The 24,583-nt window shown below is 38.1% G+C and overlaps 1 protein-coding gene across 6 annotated transcripts in view; it reads right to left on the bottom strand.

The window, feature by feature from the left end:
* The window catches only part of LARGE1 (LARGE xylosyl- and glucuronyltransferase 1), a 276,414-nt gene that overhangs the window by 45,615 nt on the left and 206,216 nt on the right, over positions 1–24,583 (bottom strand). For all 6 annotated transcript variants that reach the window (XM_027715068.2, XM_027715069.2, XM_027715065.2 and 3 more), the window contains 3 exons: positions 18,664–18,768; positions 2,459–2,571; positions 713–838 (listed from right to left, as the gene is read on the bottom strand). In XM_027715068.2, coding sequence (XP_027570869.1) covers positions 713–838; positions 2,459–2,571; positions 18,664–18,768 — 344 coding nt within the window. The remainder of the gene's footprint in view (positions 1–712; positions 839–2,458; positions 2,572–18,663; positions 18,769–24,583) is intronic.

Below are 24,583 nucleotides of genomic sequence, written 5' to 3'. Positions count from 1 at the left end.
TCTACACATGGAAAAAGCTCAATTAAGCTTCAATTCTGAACTCTCTGCATGCTACATTTGAGTCCGGTCTTTCAAAATGACCACAGTACAACTGATGTTCATTTACCCATATCTGTTGAAATCCATCCTGCTTTTATATTCTACTTGTTAATAGAGAAAAATGTGCTATTAAACTGACACTATAGCTTCATTTTATTAAATTAATAGGTTTCTACTCAGCCTTTTTTTTCAGGGCGAATCCTGGAAAATGAGTGTCAATGTGACTGGGTTAAGTGTATACAAAGGCTAAATATGAAGCGTGCAAGGTCTTTACATTTCTGCTAATGTACTTCTAACTAGGGTCCACCCAACCCTCTCTGTGAATTTCACTCTATTAAATGATGTTTGTATTCTTTATCTAGGAAGAGCTAAGAACTGGGAGAGCAATATGGACTCAGCAGTAAGGTGCAGTGGCGTGACAGATACAGAATTTAAAAAGGTGAAGTACTTCTTTAATACCTTGCAAAACCCCAAAACAGCATCTATCTTCGACTTTTCTATTAGTCAAAATGCACAAAGTCAAAGTCACATTTCTTTCCCCTGCTTGGGTGTCCCTATGAACTGTATGTGTTCATTTCCCCCCTACTTAAGGCACTCCATCCTTCTCAGACTGTGGAGTCTTGCATTCTCTGTCCCAAATGACACCACCCACCCAACCTCCTGTGAAACCTACCTTCAGGTCAGACACATCTCTGTAGCACTGCTCGGAACGGGTGTGATCAGAAAGCTGCACATTCCAGAAACATGGGAGCTGGTAGACAAGGAAGGGATTTTGTTTGATGACTGCATTGAAGATATCCTAGCAGAAAAAAACCCAGAGAAACAGTTGGGTATGTTGTTTCTATAGTGAGGTGATCTCAACACCTCCCCAAGCTGACTGTCCTTCTCCCCCTCACAGGTAGAAATTCAGATGGTGATGCCAGGTGAAGTTTGCAAACCTTGCTTTGTAATTTTGTTTCCACGGAGGGTGCTATTACTCTAAGGGACGATACGTTCCTCTGGACAAGAGGAACAGGCTCTCTTGACATATAGAGCTAAGAGACTCCAGCAAAGTGTTCAAACGTTTATCTTGTACTGTTGGCATGAAGTGTGGTTCCTCCTCTAGTCACCAGAGAGAGTAATAGGCACTAAATGTCAAAATACCTGCTGTTAGTAAGTACTGCATCAGTTTTCAATAAAGGGGATGAATGTGACTCTGGCAGATATGTTGTTTCAAGGTGAATTACTAGGTGGGATTCTAGCTAGCACTTTATTGTTGCAACCAAGTTCTCTAGATATTTCATGGAAAAGGCATGTAGGACAGATCTGCAGAACAGCCTACAGCATGAGGTTTTTAAGATGAGACTGGATGTGGCACTTAGTGTCATGGTCTAGTAACCACAGTGGTAGCATATCAAGGGTTGGACTTGATGATCTCAGAGGTCTTTTCCAACCCACTTGATTCTATGATTCTATGAGGGACTGAAAGTGTTCTGTCTCTAAGCAGCCATTCAGTTGGAGAAGTAAGTTACAAGAACAGTCTGTGGTTAAGTTATTATGGTTAGACAACCTTTCTCCACTCTGCAAAATTCTGCCCTCTGCAAGTATTAGGCAGCAACTCAGGACCTGATTGAAAACACAGTGAAGTTGCAAGAATCATTTTAATGAACTTCAGTAGCTTTTGGATCAACCTGCAAAGATGCTGTACAAAGTGCACATCTCTACGGGCACAGTAAGCAGCATGCTTCCTTTGTGGTGACTGGTCATAAACCAGATGTAGTTCAAGATCAGAAGAAACATCTAAATAAGATACTGTATTGTGCTAACACTTGCTCAAGCTGTTGAGTGACAATTATTGGTTCAGGTCTAGTATTACATTAACAGGGTTTCTGGGTTTAAAATGAGAGCTGTCAGGAAGCACAAATTGAGTAACTACACATTTCTGTGTATAGACACACTATTTCTTCTCTTGGCCTCAGTTTCCCATCTGTGGCAGGGAGACATCAGCGCTTTTGTCTTTACAGGGGTGTTGTGGCAAGAAGTACATTCAAAGACATCTGGGACTCATATGCCAGAAACAGTAATGAAATGTCTGGAGACTCTTCAAACTAAAGTCTGATTAGACAATAACCAGTGGGAAAAGACAGTATATTTGGACTTCTAGTGTCTGGAGAGTTCTATGTTAAAGAAAATTAAAGCATGAAAACCCCACTTTGCCTCTCTTATGAATTATCTGAGCAGAGATGGTAAAAATATCAGTGGAGAAAGAGAAACCTCCATTCCTCTCTTTCACATTTTCCCCAGAATGATTCAACAAACGGTGACTACAGGCACAACATCTTTCCCCTGCCTTTTCCCACATCTCATCCCCTCTCCCTTTCTTTCTTTCCTCAATCCATGGACTAGCGGTTCTACCACACTCCTGCAATGTCCTACTCACCTGGTCAGCCAGTGAGGTGGATAACATGCTCATTAACTCCCGCTCTGCTGTGAGTCTCCACATCTGCTCCCATTTCATCTTCCGTAACTTATCGAGAAGCAGCAAGATAACCCCTGAAGGAAAACACAAGGCAGAGAACAAGACAACCCACGTCACATGCCAGTCAATGCCCATCCTGTCTATGTGCTGATCCTGCAGTTAAAACAATTGAGATCTATCAGTGGAAACTACAGTCCTTACCCTGTGCTAACACAGGAGGTTGACTAAAAAAAGCTTCAGGTTTCAAGATGCCACCAAGCAAAAATTTCCCTGAGCCCCTGAGGCTGCAGAGAAGAAATGCAGAGATGGCATACAGACAACTGCTAGGTTATATAGGTTTGCAATAAGGCTAAAGCGGCCAAAGAGTAGTGAAACTAGAAAGAAGAGAATCAAAAGAAGGATCTTGTATTTTTAGTAGTCTCCTTAACTGATAAAGCTTGACTTCATTATGACATGATTAGCATTAGAATTATTCCTTACAAAATGTACCAACACAGGTGATTCACATGATGGAGGTTAGCTCCATCCAAAGTTCATTATAATTCAGAAGAGAATTAGACAATATCCTACAAAAAAAAAAAAGAAGGAACCTCTTAACACTCAGAAATTACCTTTCCCACTCCTTATTCTGAAAAGCTACAGGCTCCAAGGGGATAATCTGTCCAGTCATTGTTTACTAGGGAAAAAGTAGAGACAATCCTGATTTATCTAGTATGACTCAATTTCTGCCATCTTCACACAGAATTGAGATCTGCTTATTCTGTAATCCCACTGTTTAAATGAATTTCTATCTGACCTGAAATCAAGATTATGCTGAGACAAAGAGAATTTTGTCACCACTATAAAACATTTTACTCAATGTGTGTGATATGAAATCTAGCCCTTAATACTTACTGCATATATATATATATGTATATATGTGTATATATATATATACATATATATATATACATATATATATATACATATATATATATACATATATATATATATATATATATATATATAGCAAAGGTGAAATTGCAGGCCTTACTCCACCTAGTAAGAAGTTAATCACCTGACACATCTGATTGCAATCCTTGAAACTTTTCTGAGGAATCATCAGTGCTGGTTACAACCTAGCCTTTAAGAGGGTCTGTGATTAATGCAGAAAATGTTCATGGAATAGGACCCTCAGATCAGAAAGTTACACTGTAAGTGGGAAAAGAGGTACCTCAGCATGCATTGTTATTCCTCATTTGCTTTTTGTCTGGCCAAAATCCCTAATGTACAAGGGAAAACAGCAGAAGCAATGAAGCTGGATTGAAATATCAGCAAAACCTTTCCTACAGTGTCTCAGAAAAATCTGCTTGAAAAATTAATTCAGAAAGACTTAGATAAGAGCACTGTCATGGGGAATGAATGCAAACTGAAGGACCACAAAGGAAGAGTACCGATTAACAGCAGCCTCTCAGGCTGACAGAAAGCACCTAGTAAGGGCAATGATGGGTTCTGTGTTATTTCACATCTTCATTAGTGGAAGAAGGAAGTAAACAGAACAGTAATGACATCTGCAAATGACATTTAACAAGAGGTCTTACAAAAAAATATCATGGCAACTGCAGAGAAACATAGCAGATACACAGAAGAATATGAAATGACAAAAAGCAGGCACTGGGAAAAGCTGCCTGAGGGAGTCCAAGATGATAAAACTAAAAGTAATGGGAAAAAGAAAGGAAATGTAGTCTGAAAGCTTAAGAAAAATTCTCCTAAAACCGCTGGGGTGAAATAACCTAAAAATGGCAGATAAATGCTTTACTTCACAAGTTTTTACAAATCAGACTACACAAAGTTAGAAAATATACGTGGAACAATCCTGCACTGGTTGGGAGAGAACAAAGGTGATTCCAGTTCATTACTATCTTTAGTTTCTATGACATGGCACACTTCTTTCTAGTAAAACCTGGCACTGCCATGGATAAAAAGAAAATCTCTTCTGGCAGTGAATTTTGTGGCCTGTTTTAGTTCCATTTTCCATTTCAGTCCATCTGTTTCCCAAGAACGCTGGAACCTGTACTGGAGGGATCCCCTTTCATCTTCAGTCAACCTTTCTGCTTCCAGCTGTTGGATTGGAAAGGGAACTATTGTCACGACATGTACAATTTATTTACGCCAGTGTGTTTGTCTTCTCTCCAGCATAACAGAAGCCTATTTGGAGCATGTAGTGTGCATGCATTAGCTTCTAAGAAAGGCATTATGCATTGTCTGAAATTCTAGATCAATGTGAAGCAGGTTCCTTGTGCTGCAGCAATAAACTGGGTCGGAAATCTCTTGGGCAGAGGATTTTTCCAGCTGGCAAGAACTGTAGTGAAATGCAATGCAGAAGGTTCTTTATTAAGAAAAATGAAGAATAATGGTAAGATTCACTTAACTGTAATAGAATAGTTTATATGATTTATAGACAATAAAACAATTTTTCTTAATTTCTCTAAGCCTCCAGTCTGAGAAGGAGAAGGGGAAATGTTTTAATATGCGTAGTATACACAGATTCTTTTTTTTTTTGCCTTCCACTCTCACATTAGCAGCAGATTATGGCATTGCAACTAACAAGATTATGCTGTCCTGAGGGGCTATCATGGTAGCAGCTGAGAATAAAAGAGGCAGATGGGGTAGAAAAACTAGAATATATGTGAGAAAGGATGTACTAAATTATGATGCCATCATGGCTATTGAAAATATTCACAAGCTTTTAATGTTCCACCATCAAAATTAATTTCAACGTGATTTTTATTTTAATTCACCTACAAGCTTGGGTTTAACACCTTTGTACAGTCTCCGTTTAGGGTTCTAACTTACTGGTGCTATAAAAATAACTATTGGAGAATATTTATAGTGAGTTTAAATATTTATCATTAGTATTAATGAGAATAAGAGATTTCTACTAAGAGGAGAATTTAATACTATCACCTAGTTAGTGTTATTTAGTGCAAAAGCATGTGTTTTGGGAACTTTTAAATAGTTCATGCAGAAGAAAAAATTACGTTTTGTTCAGAGCAGTGAACTTCAGGTTTACTTCCATATTGTTGTGTTGCCAATGCAAACATGAGAAATGAACTAACTTCAATCTGCACAATTAATTTTCAGGCAAGTGTTTGAAATAAAGAAAGGGAAATATTTGCCTCAGGAACCCCTTCCCTCAGAGTCAAATTGACTGAAATCTCAGACTAAATTCAAGATGACATATAGCTGAATGTAAGGGGAAAAGGGACTCACTCTCATCTGCTGTGCTAGGGGAGGAAGAGACTGGAGGAAAAAAAAGAAATCAAAGGAATATTTTATTAACATCTGGCCCCAGGCAGTGGGACTTCTGATCTTTTGAGAAGTGCAGCATCTTTCTGCCCTGACCTACCTGAGAAAAACAAAGGAAAAGCTTGGCAGCAAATAAACAAAAAGAGGAAAGCTGCAACCCAAACATCTCATGAGCATTAAACAAATTATGATCAGCCACAAAACACCCTATTTTTGTTGTCCTGAGGAAATAGTTGAGACATATCCAGAGATGCAAATATCTCAAAGACCTCTTAGAAAAAAGAATGCTTTATTACTAAATCTGTGGAACACATTCTAATATAGTTTTTACTTGAATGGCATTTTTCTCCTCCAGCTTGATGAGATTTTGCTTGAACTACCAAAATCTGACAGATTATGAATTGCTCAAACAGGCAAACAAACAAGAAAGTAAACAAACAAACAAAGCAGTTTCTTAAAAATGTGATTTGAGGACATACACAAAAAACCCATCTCCAAAAGCAAAACAAAAAAACTCCCTCCAAAAAGCAAAACAAAAAAACTTCCTCCAAAAAACCGAAAAAAGTAATTTGGTGAATAGGTTGGATAAAACTGGCCAAAAATCTGAATTAACATATTTGGACTAAATTATTCCAGTTAAGAAACACTGGAATTTTTTTTGGTACATTTTAAAACCCAACTTACTCTAAAATAATTTTCACCTCAAAATTGATACAAATTACAAATCTTATTGAAAATTGTTACAAAGCCTGAAAAGGAAAGTAAATGTTTCATTCTAGGTCTAACCAACTGTGGGAGTCACCTGACTTTTTTGTTCTTTTCCCATTTTTTGATTCAATCTAAAAGAATTCTTTTGTCCTTTCAATGTTTTCACTAAGCAATGGTTTCAGTTGATGCTTCAAGTCATCACAGGAAAATAATCTGGTGGGGTTTGTTTGTTTGTTTCATTGGTTGGTTTTGGCTTTTGGTTTTTTTTTTTTTAATCTGCTCCAAAACAAAATATTTCATTTAATTTTCCTGAATAGTAAATTGAAAGTCTGCAGAAACATCTGCAATTTCCTTTGGAATGCTACCAAGCATCTCCACTTCTTGCTTCAGGAACACAGACTATGGCTTTTCCTGAAATTCAGAGGAACATATAGTAGAGCTAGAAGTAATAAACAATATTTTAAGATGGAAGAGAATCACTTACAGAATTTATAGTGAAACTGGACAAGCTTTCAAACTCAATCAATTTATTACAATGGGCCTCTTAGGGTGGCTGAAAAAATACTCAGCGCTGTAGGGGAAGAAAATATAACTACTAAGAGATCATTTTCTGCCAGCACTATCTTGCCTGTTCCTTTTGGGTGGAACAGGATGCTTTTGTGAGCTGTTGAGGCAATGCCATTTTATGTGAGCAGTACTTCAAAGCCTGTGCTTGTCAGGTTTTTAAAAATTCTTCCTGGAATTAAGCCTGCAACAGCGAACCATCTAGACAAATAGCAAGTAGATACCACTGCAGTATCTAAAAGAGACAGGAAGACACACTTCAAAATATATCATAAAGCAATAGTGAGTTTTAAAAAAATGAGTGGGATTTTACAATAGCTAAGCAGCATACCAAAGACCATACACCAAAACACCGAGCCTTAGATGCTGTAAGAAATAATGTTAAGCATGGCTGACATTATGGAGATTTGCTGCCATAAATAACTGACCCAGAGATCTAAGGCAGTAAGCTACCATGTTTTGTGAAATAGATTTGGCATCAAAAATCTGAGTTCAGTTTTAGGCACTATGGAAGGGGCTTGTAGCTCTGCTGTCCCAGGAGAAGCTCCATGATAGTGTTGACTGCTTAGTACTCTACCAAATACTTACACATCTTCTTTTAATTCTGATTTATTGTATCTGAAATCAATGGAAATGGTCACAGTGTGTAATGCTAGAAATGTGCTATGTCTTTGTTGGATCAGGGCCCTAGTGACCAGTTTTGTTAAGGACTGCATTTAGAATCCACTGAGCCACATCCCCACACCACTGACTGTGGCTGCTGCTCTCCACACATAGTATCAACAGCAAATAGAAAAACACAAGTATATGGTTGTTGGGGATTAAAAAATTAAATTAAAGCTATAATTCCACAACAAGCCACTGCACACAATTTAAAATCTTCATTTTAAGTCTTTGTGTGGATTAAATTCACTGCACTTATTTCACTTGATTTATAAACCATCTATCTGACTGTTGCTCATAATTTGACTAGCCATATCATTAGTGTAATAAAACCATAACTTATGTCTACAGCTTTTAACATGATATGACCAAAGGACTGTCATTCTAGCACATTTTTGGAGTATTCTGAAACATTATTTAACTATGAACTTACATGAACCGGCCTTTTTCTCTAAAAAACCTATTCACAATGTAAAAAAATTAAACTAATAAAAACTTGCAGGGATGCACAATGTATTAATTGTGAATAAATTGTGAATTAATTGAGAATAAATGATCATGATTCCACATTTGAACTTTTCTCTAAGAAAACTGGACAGGGATGAGAAGCAGTTTTGAAACAGAAAGTCTGTGTCCCTCTAGGCATGGTGAGAGAATGCAATAGCCCTTGTTTTCTCTGCACTTGTATTAAAAATGAAGCTGTCATAGAGTGCATTTTGAAATGTAGTGCAGTCACCCTGTTGGGAGGCTGGTTCCTCCTGAAGCATTATAAACATTTTCTTTACAATTCCTGATGACCATTTAATGAAATGCAATACTTTTATTTTCTTCATTCTCCTCTTCTGAAGTATGCTGTTTCTCCTTAGGCAAAATTAAGATGTTATATTTAAGCATGATTCTAACTTCTTATTACAGAGCTGCTGACTGTAGCTCAGAATTTCCTAGTTTCTGTTTCTTTACTGTTTACATGCTTTTCTTCCTGAGTAATTTGGAAAAAAGATACACAAACTTTGTATTTTCTCTTTAATAACTTTAATTTCTGGGGGAATTTCTTAAAGCCCCAAAGCTGCTACAAGAAGAATTTCCTTGATTCCGGAGCCTATACAGTCTACAGGGGAAGAATGATGAGCCATAAGGCTTTTAGCAAGTCTAAGAAGGAAAACCTCTGCTACTTAAAGGCCATCCTGCTAAGTAATGCTCTCCACTTCTATATTCCAGAGTCTTGTGAAGCAACAATTCCACAGGCCTTTCAGAGGTCAGCAAAGAAAAACCATCCCTAGACCTGAAGAAATTGGTCTTTTCTTACATAGATCCCAAGCGGTATAAAATCACAGACTTTCCAGCCCAAATTGCTGAAAATGTTTGCCTAAATCCTATAATGGAAAATAACGTGACTGGCAAAAAGACAAATATTAAAAAAATCAGAAAGGGAAGCTGGGGTTTTTCCCAGCTGCTGTACTTGCTTTGGGTATCAAGAAAACCAGTAAGGATAATCACCTTTCTCAATACACTCTGCATTTCCTGAACCCTGTGCAAAGAGTTGTTGGAGATGAAAAACACCTGTGAAGAAGCTCCTTATACGGTTTTTAAAAAGCTCCTCAGTTTTCTTATAGCCTTTGCACTCCATGACCCTTGTGAGCACATAAGGTACTGAGATTACATTTTAGAGGCAAAAAGGAAATAATCCAGGGACTTCTCAGTTGGTAAATTAGAGAGATGTCTTGCAAGAAGAGAAAAAACCCTACGAGAGGCATATCATTAAAATCTCTTGAAATTCAAAAGACTGGGAAAGTTTTTGCTGAGAACTTTTAAATCTCAGATAACACATTCTAACTTCAAATCAGCAAAGGGAGAGAGGAAGGAGGTCTCAGCCTCTACATGCAGAAGCACAATGGCAATGACCAATCTAAATAAAGCAGAGGAGAGCTGTCTCAAAGACATCTCACATCACTGCCATGCAAAAGTATCACCCAACAGCTACTCAGTCTGCATCTCTGCATATGTCTGAAAGTCAAGACGGAAGTGCCAAAAACTGACACTAGCAAAAAGATGGTCAGGTATATATCTTATTATAAAGCATTTTGAAATGAGAGATTTAGAAAGAAAAGTGATACGGGAGGGAATTTGGAAAACTTCTACAAAGTTTCAAAGAACTTTTCCTCTCTTCAATATTAAAATTGCAATGAGTTGTTACATGCAGATTATGTGTGATTTCATTTGCCTGGGAGCTTAGGTGGCTTCAGTTGAGAGGAAAACAAAGTCCTAGTTAAACACTTATTAAAATGATACAGTCAGAAAGGATAATTTTTAGCTCTTGCATAAAAGAGGCCATAGGATTTTGCAAAATCAAATTGTGCTCTATTAGTGCATAACTTTTAGAGAAACATTCAGTCTTGATTTAAAAATTTACAATAATGGATAATCTATCACGAACTTTGATAAGTTATTCCAATGCATAATTGGAACCCTGATGAAGGATACTACCCTTATTTAATCTGGACATCTCTTTGAACTTCCAGTCACTTGATCTTGTTGAACCTTTGCTAAATTGGCAAGCCCTCTTTCTTAATAAAGAAATGTTATTTTCTCCTGCAGATCCTAATAAGCTAAGATCAAGCTATCCTTTGACTTGCTCCCAGATAAGCTCCTGGAGTCCTTTTCCCCAACTTTATGGGAAATTTTCCAGTATTATCCCTGAACTTTGCAAATTCGTAAGTACTCATTTTTGACCTGTGGAGATTAGACTTGGAGAAGTAGCTAAACCTACATTTTAAAATATATCCACTCCAAGAAGTGATCCCTAGCACCCAGATCACCATACACACAGTTGTATGTGCACAACTACAGAGTGGCTCTACACACACTGCTCAGGGTCTAGCTCTTCACTGAGCAGGCTGGCCACATTCATGATAGGTAGTACTTGTCTCATACTACATAATACTTTTCTCTGAGGGTCTCATTTGCATTCCTTCAGTTTTTAGACATAAGAATTATTTTGTTTGTATTTCTCAGTATCTGCTACATTATGAGAGATCCATGTCACAGTTTCCCACATTGGAGAGTTTTTAGCAAGGAACTGAGAGTCTATGTTGTGTGCACTGGAGAATGTCATCAGGGCATGTGGGAATATGAATCTTCTGATGCTGCATTTAAGGACTAGAAAGAGGTGCCAAAAAGAGTATAGTCTTGTCCATACTACCTTCCAGAAATACTTCCTGGAGTGAACTACCAACAAATTGCATTAAATTTATTTATTTATTTATTTATTTATTTAAAAAGGACAGTTTGGTCCCTGAGAAAGACAGGGCACCAACTCACTTCTGTGCCCTGTGGATAATCAAGAAGCTAAGAGCAAAGAATGAACTAGGGAGCTAAGTGATCTGGCAATGCAGACATCAGATATGACAGGAGTCAAAGGTCTACACCCCATACAAAGAAATGCATCTCCTGTACTCATACTTGAAATTACCCTGTTTACATATCCAATGATCACACACAGTATTTTGTCAAACACATTAAACCTAGAGTTCATGTTCATGTGATTATCCATCCTGGATGGATTGTCATGCACCTCTTAATTCTTCCTGAATATGCAATTCTATATGTCAGTGCCTCAAAACACAGACTGTTGAGTGAGTTTCACAACTCTACATAAAGCCAGAGGAACTGGACTTTGGATGAGCTGTCCTTAAGAGGAATCACAGAATAATACAGCCTGTACAGGGTTACTATGTAGGAGGTCCAGTCATTGCATCTGTGTGTGCAGGAGTGTTTGGAAAAAGGGTTCACACAAAGCTTGTTTTTATGGATAAAAACTGAGGAGGTTTGCTGAAATTTGCCAATTATTTGCCCTCCCAAGGACGTCTTCCAAAAGTAATCTATCTTGGACTCTCCACCAAAGAACCACCCACCTATAAAAGAAAAAAAACCCCTGTTTCATGATCCTCAGCTCTTGTAAATCACCTTAAATCTATTTAATGCAAGCGTCAGGCATTTATATCAGATCTGGACCTTATCCATGATGCTTATCTATTTTTTTTTCTTCCTCAAAAAGCAGCAAAAAGTGAAAGGTAACAGACACCATTGCTTTAAATTATGTGGGGTTTTTTTTGGTTTTGATCCTTTCAAAGGCATCATATTTAATAGGGGTCAAAATCTGAAAAATTTTACAAGGTTTCCACTTTGGACTATGTGAAGAAGAAAATGCACTCTGCACAGGTGCTAATTATTTTGACTGGCCTCTAATATTGACAGTGTCTGCCTTATACTTTCCATCATAGTGGAGAACAGTTTTTTAAAAGCAGTTTCTAACATTAACAGTAGCCCACAAGACTAATTGTGGGCACAATAAGTAAGAACCTGTCATAGCTTTTCTGGGTTTGGTGTTCACTCAATGCCCTGGCAACAAAGAAGGAAATGTGGCTCAGGGGCTGAACAGCCTCCAAGGTATTTCTTTCTGTTTGGATGACAAAGAGGTTTGGGGTTTTGTATTCAGAAACGACCAGAAAACTTACCCCCCCACTTTCCTCCCTTAATTGGCAGTTTATTTACTGCATGAGATTCAGGAGGAAAAGAACATTCTAAGAAATGGATTAGGGGAACGAAAGCAGCAGCACTGAATGAACAAGCCTGGAAATTAACTATAGCATTTTCAAAAAAGCAGGAGACACAATCTTTCCTCCACAACCATTTCTTTTCTAGTAAATCCTTTTCGAAGGATTAGGTTCACAACAGAAACACAGAGTTTGCCTAAGGAGCTGTTTATCGTGCTCATGTAACCAAACTGATACAGAGTTTGGATAAGTGGACTACAAAGTGTCTCCAAAGTTGGCCTGCCAAGCTCAAAGGGTTGTGTTCAGCAATAAAACATTCAGATGGTGGTCAGTTACAAGGGGCATCCCACATGAGTTGATACTGGGACTGATAGTGTTTAGCATTCTGATTAATGAGCTGAAAATGAGATAGAATGTATCCTCAGCAGTGTCACACATGACAACAAAATGGAGTCTGTGGCCAAGTATCCTGGGGATGGGCTGCTATTCAGAGAAAGCTCCTTAAGTTCAACGAAAAGTCCTGAATGGGACTATTCCTGAATGGAGAGTACAGGCTGGAGGACAAGCGGATAGAAAGGAGCTTTCCAGAAGAAGTTGATTTCTGTAGAAAATAGTACCTGAGTGTTTTGAAATTCAACTGGTTTTGTTGGCATCCACTTAGTGGGAACAGCTGTTACACAAGGGTGTGGAAAGACATCTTAGTTACTCTGCTACTTTCTGTGACGGGCACCAAGCTACTTATTAAGAGCCCAAAGATGGAGTCCAACTGTGATGCCTCTTTCTTTGCTTTGGGACTATGGCTAAAACCTCTGTCTTTGTCTCTACAAAAAGGAACTGTCTTTACACAACCACTTTTATGAGCACAATGAGAAAGTGGAAAGTGAACTTGCACTTCAAAAGTACTGGTTTTACTATTGCTATGCATTTGTCTGGGGTTCTCCTGTCACATAATAGAAGGTTTTGTTCTCAGTTTAGGCACCTGGATGCCTCTATTAAGCTTTTATGTGCAAGTCTTTCATCTAAATTTAATCTGCTAATGATTGTCCCACTACAATAAAGAGGGGGCATCTGAGAGTGCTGGACAACATAATTACTGATCAAGGTATGTATGTTCACCTAAAGAACTGTCTTGATCAAGCTAAAAATAACACATTGCAGAATGATTTTTTATATCATTACATTGGAATGTTACATCTATATGCCTGATTTATGTACATTAGATGGAGAACTTTACATTCTGAACTCAGGTCAGACCAGTAAAACCCCCCAAACTGGGATAATTTAATCAGCTAAAAGAGATACATTTTATTTACTCCAATACTATGGAAACTAGACCCTGTCTGAATTTTTTTTTTATCACAGGTTTCTTAAGAGATGAATGTTTTCAGTGTTTCAAAGAGTCAGGCGGTGTTTTTTGAAAAAAGACAGCTATTACAGGGGGTGATAGATTCAATTGCTAAAGAGTAGAGGATGTACCTCAGAGAATGCAATGAACAGCAAACTTAATTCAGCCACAGCAATGCCATTACTACGTGGATAGGCCTCTCAAACTAGAGGCACCATTTTCACAATCCGATACATATTGACACTCATATTAGAAATATCAAGGGTGCTGTAAACAAGTCCTCAGTACGTCACATGCTTTAGAAAGTGCATAAGAAAGACTGGAAAGGAGGCTATTCTTTGAGGGTAGTCAGCTTTAAGCTAGTTTATTTTAAGTGCGAGCAACAGATTATGGTCAACAAAGGTAAGGATGTAGTTATCAAAAGGAGAACTATCAGTTTAGCTACCCACCTTTGACACAAACAGACTAACATTTCCTGTTGAGCCTAAAAGCAACCATATGCAGGCACTTCCTAAGCTGCTACCTGTACAGTGTACATGATACTTGTACTTCAAATGCATCTTTGCATTTTGTAAAGCATATGTGTATCAGTATGCTTTGCACTAATAACAATATTTACTGAATAAAGTCACGGTGTCTTAAAGGAAAAAACCACACAACTACAGAATATTCTGAGTTGGAAGGGATCCACAAGGATCATCGAGTACAACTCTAAAACTCTAAGAAAAAGCTAATCAAAAAACTGGTAGAGTGTGAACCTGAGTAGATGAAGAAAGTGCTATTTTTTGACTTGACATTGGTGTTGGACATATTTTTTTAATCATTGAAAAGCATTTTTCATCTGTTTGCTCCTGTCCTTTCAACCAAGCTTAATGATACCAGTTCCTATACCAAATATGACTAATGTTTTATGTAATGGGAGACAGGAATATTGCAATGGCATTTAGAAAGGGCATGGCTAAGCTTGGTCAGGCCCCTGTGGTGGATATCTAAAGGTTCTATAAACCATGAGTTTTCTGACTTCTTCATTCACTGAGACAACATGAAAAAAATCTCCACTCTCAAGCAACCAATATACATGAGAACAATTATCATAATGTCATGAGCAGAAGCCTGTAGAGCTCAGCTGAAAGCTTTTATCAGGCTTCTGGAACTGGACCACAGGCAGTTCCGTGTCTACCACCATCCCATTTTGCACTGCTTCATTAGTCATTTATTTTCTGCACTGAAGATGCACAGTACCATCATGAAGAAGCAGAAGATTTGATCCAGACTTACTCCACATAAAGTCTACTCTATGCTTGTCTTTTATCATTCAAAATTGTTAAATATTGTGCAGAAATGATATAACATACACTTCCAACTTCCAATTCGACTTCCACGAGTCCTTTTTTTCAGGGAAACAATGAAGGAAAGAGGTTCATTCTAGCGTTGTTCCAGTCATTACAAACATGGGACTAATAAGGCATGGTATACATGTAGCCTAGTAATTGTTAGGTGCTAGCCATTCCCTTCTGTTCTCAATCCACAAGTCTGGTAACGTCACATTTCTCAGTGTGGGAGTATGAATCCTCAGCTCAAGCTGTTGAAACACCTCCTTACGGTATCTGGTATCAGATGCACTGAGCCAGTGCATTTCAGATGAGCCTCAAATCCTTAGGATGTGCTTCTGTAGTCTAGGATTCTGAAATCCCTGGGGTCAAAGCTTTTGGAAATGTTCCCCTGGCACCCAAATTGCAGTCACATATTCATCCTAAAGCTCCATTTAACAGGCATGGAGTCCATTCTCAGCTGGTGGAAGTTGGCTCTGCTGCACTAAAGCCAGAGAAGCCAGGGGTGATTCACACCAACTGAAGAAGTGGCCTGAAGTCTTAATAGTCACCAGAAACTGCTTTTAAAAGCTGTTCTTCACTATGATGGAAAGTATAAGGCAGACAAAGTACTAAAAGCTTTTATGTTCAGAATTTCTTTGACAATGTACTTTTCTGAGGACTAAGATGACTGTTACTCCAGAAATGAACATCAAACCACACAGTGCAATTCTGGACTTGTCAGTTTAACACCTTTAAAGAGAAAAATCATAGTGTGGCTCAGGCAATACTTTCAAAAGCACAGTTTAGTCAGTGAAAGATAATATAGGTTGTATAGCAAGAAAAGTGTGCTTTAACTAAAGTATAAGGAATCTGTAAGAGTTAAACTCAGTGCAGACAAGCAACATGGAGTGGATGATATATAAAGAGTATTTGATTAAGCAGCTTACTGAGTGTTGGCCAGTGAAGTACAGAAAAAACTTGGTTACTTTTGTGGTACAGAAGGAACTGTGATTAAAATGGCTTGAGGAAGAGAGTGTTATCACAAATAAAGAATGGTTCTAACTAAGAACATTTTAAACACTAATTAAATTGTCACTTAATGACTTTGAGTTTGGTCTGGTTGTCCTACAATTACATTATCATGGACTAAAGCATGACTTGGATTATCTGCCTATGCAAATGAGGAAGAAGAATAAAAAACAAACAAAATCTTTCCTTGAAAATCTGTATTGGCTGTCAGGAGATTTGGCTTGGGCACACAGGAATAGGAGACTACACATGCTTATTGGGTTTAAAGAACTAGCAGAGAAGGAATAAACACACCTTTGCTTTTAATATATCTGCCTTCTGAGACTCCCCCAACATATATGTTGTCCAGAGTGGCTCAGACAAGAGAAAGATATGAGTGAAACAGCAATTATTTCCTTCAGAAACTGGGAGGAAGTAGTGGAGGAATTTTGACTTTGAGGGATGCTTCTGCATCAAATCTGCCAGGGTTAGGTCTGGCTGAAGAGGCTCACATAAAAATCTCTTTTCTTAGGATGGTATCCTAGGTCTGTAGTAAACACTCTCCCAAGAGCAAAAGCAAAGTCTGTCTCAGAGCTTCTCCCTGATCCAGCTCTGTTTAGCTCATTAAAGTTTCAGGGGTTTGGGGGCCCTTTTACTCTTCTTAAGTACAGCTCTAGGCACCTGAATTTCTATGTCTTCCCATTTCTGGCCCACTGTCTTTCATGAGTGTTTTGCTTAGAGATATTGCCTCTCTTTTCTGTGCCCCCTGTTGCCCCTGCCTTTTAGCTTTCTGAATCCTCCTTAGCCACAGTGTTGCATTCAGTGTCAATTATTTCAATTCAGTGAACGCATCAAACAAGCTCCAGTTTCATCTTCCTTGAGAAATTTACAGCTCCAATCTCTCCTAGATTACTGAGGCAAACAATGAATTCAATCAAGAAATTATAGTAAAGGGTGCTGATTCTGTCAACGTAATTTCCTACTTCTCAGAGGTTGCACTGTTTCACTCAGTGACCTCTTGTTCCACATACTTGAAAAAACAACATTCCACTTCTTATGATCACTTGTCAATCTCCCACACTTTATTTACCTTCTGTTTTTCTTTCTAAAAAAAAAGTTTTTATAACTACAGGTGAGTTGCAATTGTGAGGAGACTAAAATCATGGGCAGGATTATGGGATCATGCATGGCCTGGTAGGTATGTATTAATACAAGAATAAACACACGCAATCTATGTGAAGGACTGCAGATATTCAGTTATTTTTGTTTTCAGTGGAAGATTTATGTGATACACTGGCATGTGGTATCCCTATAAACCATTTGGAACAGTAAGTTAAGACGATATAAATTAAATCCTTATGGCACTTTTTTTAACATAATTGCATTTTAGATATTACCCACCATACATTTCTGGGTTATTCTACCGTTATGTGGTTGTGCCACATTTCTCCCTATCAGCATTAAAATGGCAGAAAGGAAAAAGCAAAACTGTAGTAGAAAGAAGGTAACTATATGAGGTGGTCATCTCTCAGCAGAACAAAAGATAATATTTTGTGGTGTAACTGCAAACAGAATTGACATCAACAAGTTCAGCTGTGTGTAATGTAAGCTTTCAGGTTTCAGGACAAATCCATGAAACTTATCTCTGTCTCATGTTTTTGCGGGGCTGGGAACAGCAGTGAGCAGACCCAGCCTTTCTATTTGCAATTCTGGCAAGTGGAGAACCATGAAACAAACCTATTCTGCCAAAATCTTGTATCCATATCCATATTCTGTTAGGCTATTCTTTTGAAGCTTTTCACAGACTAGAGGTGCTTTGCAGGGACTGAAATAAAAATTCACCAAAATTAGTGGGATTCCCGCAAACATACAAAGGAATATAGAAATATGGATGACCCAACCACAACTTGTGCAACTCTTTTTCTAGTTAGTCTGTTTAATTCAAACCAATATATTTCTGTAAAGCAAAACCACTACTATGGTGAATAATTTTCTGATAGTGCAGGGATATTTAAATGGACTCATCTGTTCCAAATGGAGGCTTTACCATCTGTTCTGTCCTTTTATTACAAATAGAGAAGGAATTTAACTCACTGCATCAGCATGTAAAGCCTACCACAGAAACGATTTAGATGTATGTGTGTGTTCTTTATGCACCTGGTATGTTTTCACACACACCAAACACAAATCAGTGGGAAGACCTGTCTTTTGTAACCTAATAAATTCTCTGATCTAGCGCCTTTATTCCTTTCTCATGGCAGCAGAAATTGATTGCCAGTAGCTTGCATTTTATTAGGACAATTATGACCCTGTTGCTGTCCTGCAGGAGTTATATCTTTATTGGGCTGACATTTTGTGATACCATTTACCTCTCTACAGAAAACGAGCCGCAATTCCTATTCATTCCCACTTGCTGGGCCTACATACGTGTCATCACGGACAGAAATCTCGAAGGACATGTGCTGAGGATCTGTCAGATTGCTGAAAAGCTCTGTTTTTCCCTAAAGGACACTACACAATCTTTTCTAACACCATTTAAAGAAGACAGGAAACTCCAAAATGCATGACACTGCATAATTTTTGCTGTTTTAAAAGACAAATTTAGCCACAGCTTAGGGAGGGAGGAGTAAATTACCACATCTTTCTCTCTGTATACTCTCATACCAGGAAACAGATTGCATGTTCAATGCAAACGCTAATTTGAAGAAAACCCTCGGGTCCTACCTGTGTTGTAGCCCCTCCCAAGTGCTGGCCAGGGCCGATGATTCTTCCAAAGGTTGCCCAAATACCAATCACTCTGGTTCTCTACTAAGCCAAGAACTTGCTGCCCTGGAAATGAGCAAATTGCAAGCAGATTAGGAGACAGAAGACAGTCAATCAATGGAAAACAAAAGAGAAATACGGAAGGTCTGGTGCTGGCTCCTTCCATACACTGGGAAGGAGCCTGCTTATGTAACAGACAGCAAGCCTAGCACAGCTCATTTCTTCCTTCTCCCCTGGCTAGTCTGGGTAAATAAACACTGTGGGAACCCTTGTCATGCTGACAGAAATATATTACCCAGACAAATCTGAATGCTTGATTTTGGAATACAATGATGGAGAATCCTCCTAGTGAGAAGTAAGTGTTGGTAAAATGATCATCTAATATGAAGATCTGTTCATACTCTGATGGAGATAATGTAATTGAAGAACAAGGCTCAGTATAACAAATTATTCTCTTCCCATGCTCCCTGCTACTAGTTTCAGGGATTTTTTTCTCAGTCACAAAGGAAATCCCTTTTCCTCAGAAAAATATTTGATTCCATGAGTTTACCTACATAAGAATGTTGCGCTGTTTTAATTTAAGAGAGCAATTTAAAAGTCATTTAGGTAAGCCTGTGTAGAATGCTGCATAGAAATTATGATTTCAGTTTTATTTCAGTTTATCTTACATTGATTAGCAGCTGGTTGCAGCTAGAGTAAAATGTGTTTTAAATCAAATGTGTCTAGAAGGTTTGCACTGCTTAAAAATCAACTGAAAAGTGAATGTTTGTATAGATAAGGACTTAATTATCTATCCTGAAATGTGCTGTATAAAATTTAAATAAGAGAAGTGACTGAAATGATGCTCTGGTGACAGCGGATGGAGGGAAAACTGCATTTGGAGCCAGTCAGAGAAAGGAAAGTGAATGGTGTTTTGACAGAGGGACATGCTCAGTGAGGGCACTGAGACTGCTACTGGAAATTATTTTGCAACCTTTTGAGAAAGCACTCTTTGAAGGCCATTTTAAAATCCCAGCTATGCTCATAAAATTTGGTGTATGGTCACAGCAGGGCACTGAAAGCATTAAATGATCATTATACGTTGCTTATGTAAGACCACAGCTGTATTACTAAAATTTCAGTATGGCCCACGACAAGACTGGGCTGAGAAGCAAGACATAAAGACAGAAGTGATTAATTCAATTTTATAGTTGGCTTGAAAACTGATTGTGATACTCCCCTGTGGTATCTGTAATTCAGGTGAACGTCAGAAACCTCCACATGTATATCAAATGCTGTTTCAAAGAGGGTGAGCAGCAGAGATTGGCCAATGCATATAACAAATAAACCAGAACGCTATGAAAGCATTCAAGGAGTGAATGGAAATCAATCTAAAAATAACCTTAAGAGATTACCAAGTCCACTCCACACTACTTCAGGATCATCCTACTCTACCCTAATGACAACACGGTACTCCTCTAACTTTCTAATGTTGTCTCCTCTTTACTATAATATATAATATATAATATATAATATATAATATATAATATATAATATATAATATATAATATATAATATATAATATACAATATATAATATAATATATTATATATTATATATCATATATCATATATTTTATATATATATATATTTAATTTTTCACATTATACTCCATAAGCCATTTTTCAAGAAGGTGGAAAATCTGGGGGAGAGCAAAAGGATCATATAAAAGACCATCAAAGATTTATCTTCCCATGGGTGCTACCGAAAACTGGTAATATTAACAGAGTGCAATGCACAAGTAAATGAAGGAAATTACAAGTTAGAGGCAAATGTATCCCTAAGCAACTGATGCTTTGTTCATACAAATAAACTATAGCATCTCTCAACCTGTGACACACATGGAACACACTAGAGAGCATGAGACACCACAAGCTATACTGCGAGGAAATACGAAAGGGATCTCAACTGGTTGAAAGAAGTCTTAGGCAAAAAGATGCCGAAGGACAAAATTTAAACCAACACTTGTTGACTCCATCCTGGAAGTCTGCTTGTTCTTTATAACCACTCCCTTACAGCTGAGGTAGAATAAATCAAAATAAGAAACTGCCATGGCTAGTAAAGGATGAAAAGAAAGAAAAAAACAATAAAAAATGCAGGTGCAGCTGGGCTGGAATGGATTGGCACAGCTGGTAGGAAGTGAGTGTCCCTGCCCATAATCTAACAGCACATTTCACAACTCAGCAGTCCACAGATCCTTCTCAGGATAGTACTGCTAACATCAAAAGAAATGTTAGAATTCCATTTGCAAGAAGCAGATACTGAACTTCCTTACCATGGAACATCACTCTGCTTTAATTATTTTAGCCCCATGAATTGCCCATCATGCCACAGAGTTCAGGCTTTAAGTTGATGAATAATAAAAAAAGAACAAACCTTGCTACTTGTTAATGGTTTTCCTTTCCCACCTATCAGTGTAAAATCTCAGTTCTAATAATGTACCTCCCAAACGCTTATTTCTCAGTTATTATTTCTCATGCCAAGATAAACTGAAAAGGTTCAGGAAATTATGTTTGCCTGTATTTACTGTAGCTGTATAATTTCCTTCTCCTTTTTCCCTTTATTTTTGAAGACACCATAACAAATCATGCTTTCACCAGTGTTCCTTGACGTTTGATACGGGACATGGATGAAGGCAGAAATTAACATCACGTAAGCTTTAGGGCTTAGATACATGGATCAGATAATGTGACTTACTGTGTATCAACTGAGCTGGAATAACTGCCTGTACATGTCCTTTTAGCTTGTCACAAATACAAAGAAAAATGTGTTAGCTAACATGCTTTAGTTTGCCTTTGCAATGGCCTGGGAATATGTACATGTTCATGTACTGTCCTAGGGTACAGCATTATGCAACTTGTCAGGCTGTTGTAACTCTTACTGGTGCATAAAAGCCTACTAGGCAGATGTGATGACTTGTCTCCCAAGCCACCTTGGAGAAAATTATGGAGATATGCTTTGCATCTTCTCTAATTTTATTTCTGTTTTCTCTAGGCTGGAATAGCATTGCTGTCTCTGCCAAAGAAGAATATATTTTTGTTACCCTTTAAAAACATAATAGGTAAGCAAAGGTTATTAAAGGAGAACAGAATAGAACTCTGTCTTGCTACTTCTAACTACATTAAGTACCTAATTACTTTAAGTTAGAAGTAGTACTTCTAACTACTTCCACCTCTTCAGATCACTGTCAAGCTCAAGATTTCCATCCTCACTATTGTTGCCCATTGCAATTCTTGCACTGTCTATATAAATTAATGTTTCTTCCTGCTCCCAAGCTTATTCCTCTCTTCTACTGCCATGTCCTCTCTCATTCCCAAAAGTGACTCTGTCTTCCCATGCAACAAATACCCTGAAAATATGTTTCAAGCACAAAACTCCTCAGCAGTTTATTTCCTCTATAAATTTTACCATGAATCCAATGTAAAATACATACATGAAATCTTGTGTGTGCACTGTAGCACAAGTGTGCCAGGACCCAGAAACAGATTATGACATCATCTCACATGCCTGTATAGCATAGGATACACTGTGTTCAACAGAATTGAATACTTTAACCTCTATTGTGCATTTATTTCACAGGTTTGCATACGTGTACCAGATATATGCATTATATTTGTATATATATACACATATATACATGCACATACATATATACATGCATGAATATATACAGATACATGTGTGCAAATATATATAAGCAAGTATAGGAAAAGGCCGTCTGCTGTGAAAGACTTCTCTTTTACATGGGGAAATGTAAAGTTTCAGGGAAAAATGCCTCCCACACAAGTTAAACTTTTTTATTTGATATCTCATTTGCATTAAGTACATTGCTGTTTCCCAGTAACCACTATTCCTTCTTAGTGGACTAAATACTCATGGAGAGAAGCTACATGGACAGTTATTAAGGAGCAGCTTGGATGAGGAAGCCAAAGAGTAGCTCACTGAAGGTACTGCGGGATTGTCTTGGGAGAGGAGAGGATGGCTCCACGGGAGCATCGTGTTGGATAGCACATTGGTGCCAGGAGAAACAGAAAAGATACCAGCAGCGAATACCTGATAAGAAAGGATGGTAGATAAACAAAGCAGAGAAAAATATAGTATATCAAGTAGAGATAGTCAAGATGAGCCAGGCTGACTCAGTGAAAGAGAAAGGAGCTAGTGAAAGGAATAAAGGAAGACTCTGGCAATGCTGAAACAAGGATGTAAAGCAATGGTATCAGATGACTTCGGGATGTACTCAGAGATGGGGATGTGACAAGGGGAAAAGACATTACAGCAATGGACCAGACAAGAGAGTAACTCATCAAGGGTCTGTACAGAGAGAAACATAAGTGTTTTGTATGTGGTAGGAGGGAGGATTCAAAAGGCATACATAAAAGGTGATCATGAGGATGAAGTATACAGAACTAGATTGAGAAAGGTTGGGGTAAAGACCTAAATCTGATTCATCTTCATAAGAAAAGATGAAAGAATTAAATCAATCAAGAGAAGAAAATATATTGGGTTTGCATGCATCTTCCAGTGTCCTCCAAGGAGGCTTGTTAGAAAAATTAAGAGGACAGTGAGGAGTCCAGCAAACCACAGCAAAGCTAGTAAATCTATCATTAATATTTGCAGCACTTTCATCTGCAGAATTTCAGGGAAATGGACTCTTAGCAGCTGAGCACAAGAGTAACTGTAGAAAAAAACTTTTACTTTGAAACAAAACTTTTTGAGGTTTTCTGTGACAATGGCAAGGCTTTGTGCAGGGTTGATGACAAGATTCCTGTGCTGCCAGTAACTTAAGAATTCAGAGACTGGACACACGGAGAAGTTTCTGTTGGTTTTCTACCTGGCAGCCTATGAGGCCAGGCTCAGAGAGTTGGGCCTTTTCAGCCTCAAGAAGAGACGACTGAGAGGGGACCTCAGTACTTTATATAAGATGAAGAAGAATTTCTACAGTGTGTGGGTGCCTGCACACTGCAACAGGTTGCCCTGAGAGGTTGTGGAGTCTTCCTCACTGGAGACATTTCAAGGACTGTCTGGATGCAATTCTGTGCAACGTGCTCTAGGATAACCCTGCTTCAGCAGAGAGGTTGGACCAGATGACCCACTGTTGTCCCTCCCAACCTGATTCATTCTATGATTATGTGACATGCCCAACAAATTGCCATGAAATGTGCTCTAGCATGGAGTCTGGGGAAGAATGAGCCTGACCACTGAAATGGTTGTGGAACTGTAAGCTAGACTAGAAGAGAGGCTTCATCAGCTTCACGTGTTGCTGAGCCAGCCCATCCTTACCTCAGTTTTTATGTCACTGTTTATAGCACAAATTGTCCCAGCAGAAGAACTGACATCTAATTAGCAGCAGTAGGAGACTTGACATGAACCCTTCTTAGCTGGTAAGTGTTCTTTCTAAAGAGGCTGCAGGAGGTCAGTGAGATGTACTCACTGCTCTGACTACACACCTCACTTTTTTATTCACACCAATGGCAGTGTAAAGATCACATGCAACAACAGTTCCTTTCCCTTATTGTGATGTCCTTTTTAATTTTTAATCTACTCAATATAAAACCCCACACTCTTATAAAATTGAAAACTTCTTTCTTTAAAGGCAGCAAAACATCCTTGTGAACAAAGTCAATTCAAATCCACTACTTCTATTATTTAGGCATTGGACCGAGAGAAAGGGCCTAGAGTTTCAGGAACATACGAGCTATTAAAAGCACTGCTTGAATTTGGGCTATGAAGGAATAAGTGAGTACTGAACAAAAAATGCTTTCTTTTTTGCTGCCAAAGATAATGCAATAAAACTGTCTTGGAGGAGTGTGTGAAGACCATGAAAATAACTATCCATACACTA

Source organism: Pipra filicauda, unplaced genomic scaffold, assembly GCF_003945595.2.
Source record: "Pipra filicauda isolate LSUMZ 115617 unplaced genomic scaffold, ASM394559v2 scaffold201_size1378038_pilon, whole genome shotgun sequence".
NCBI classification, from domain to species: domain Eukaryota; kingdom Metazoa; phylum Chordata; class Aves; order Passeriformes; family Pipridae; genus Pipra; species Pipra filicauda.
The sequence above is the reverse complement of the archived record's forward strand: the minus strand, read 5'-3'. Positions and strand labels throughout refer to the sequence as shown.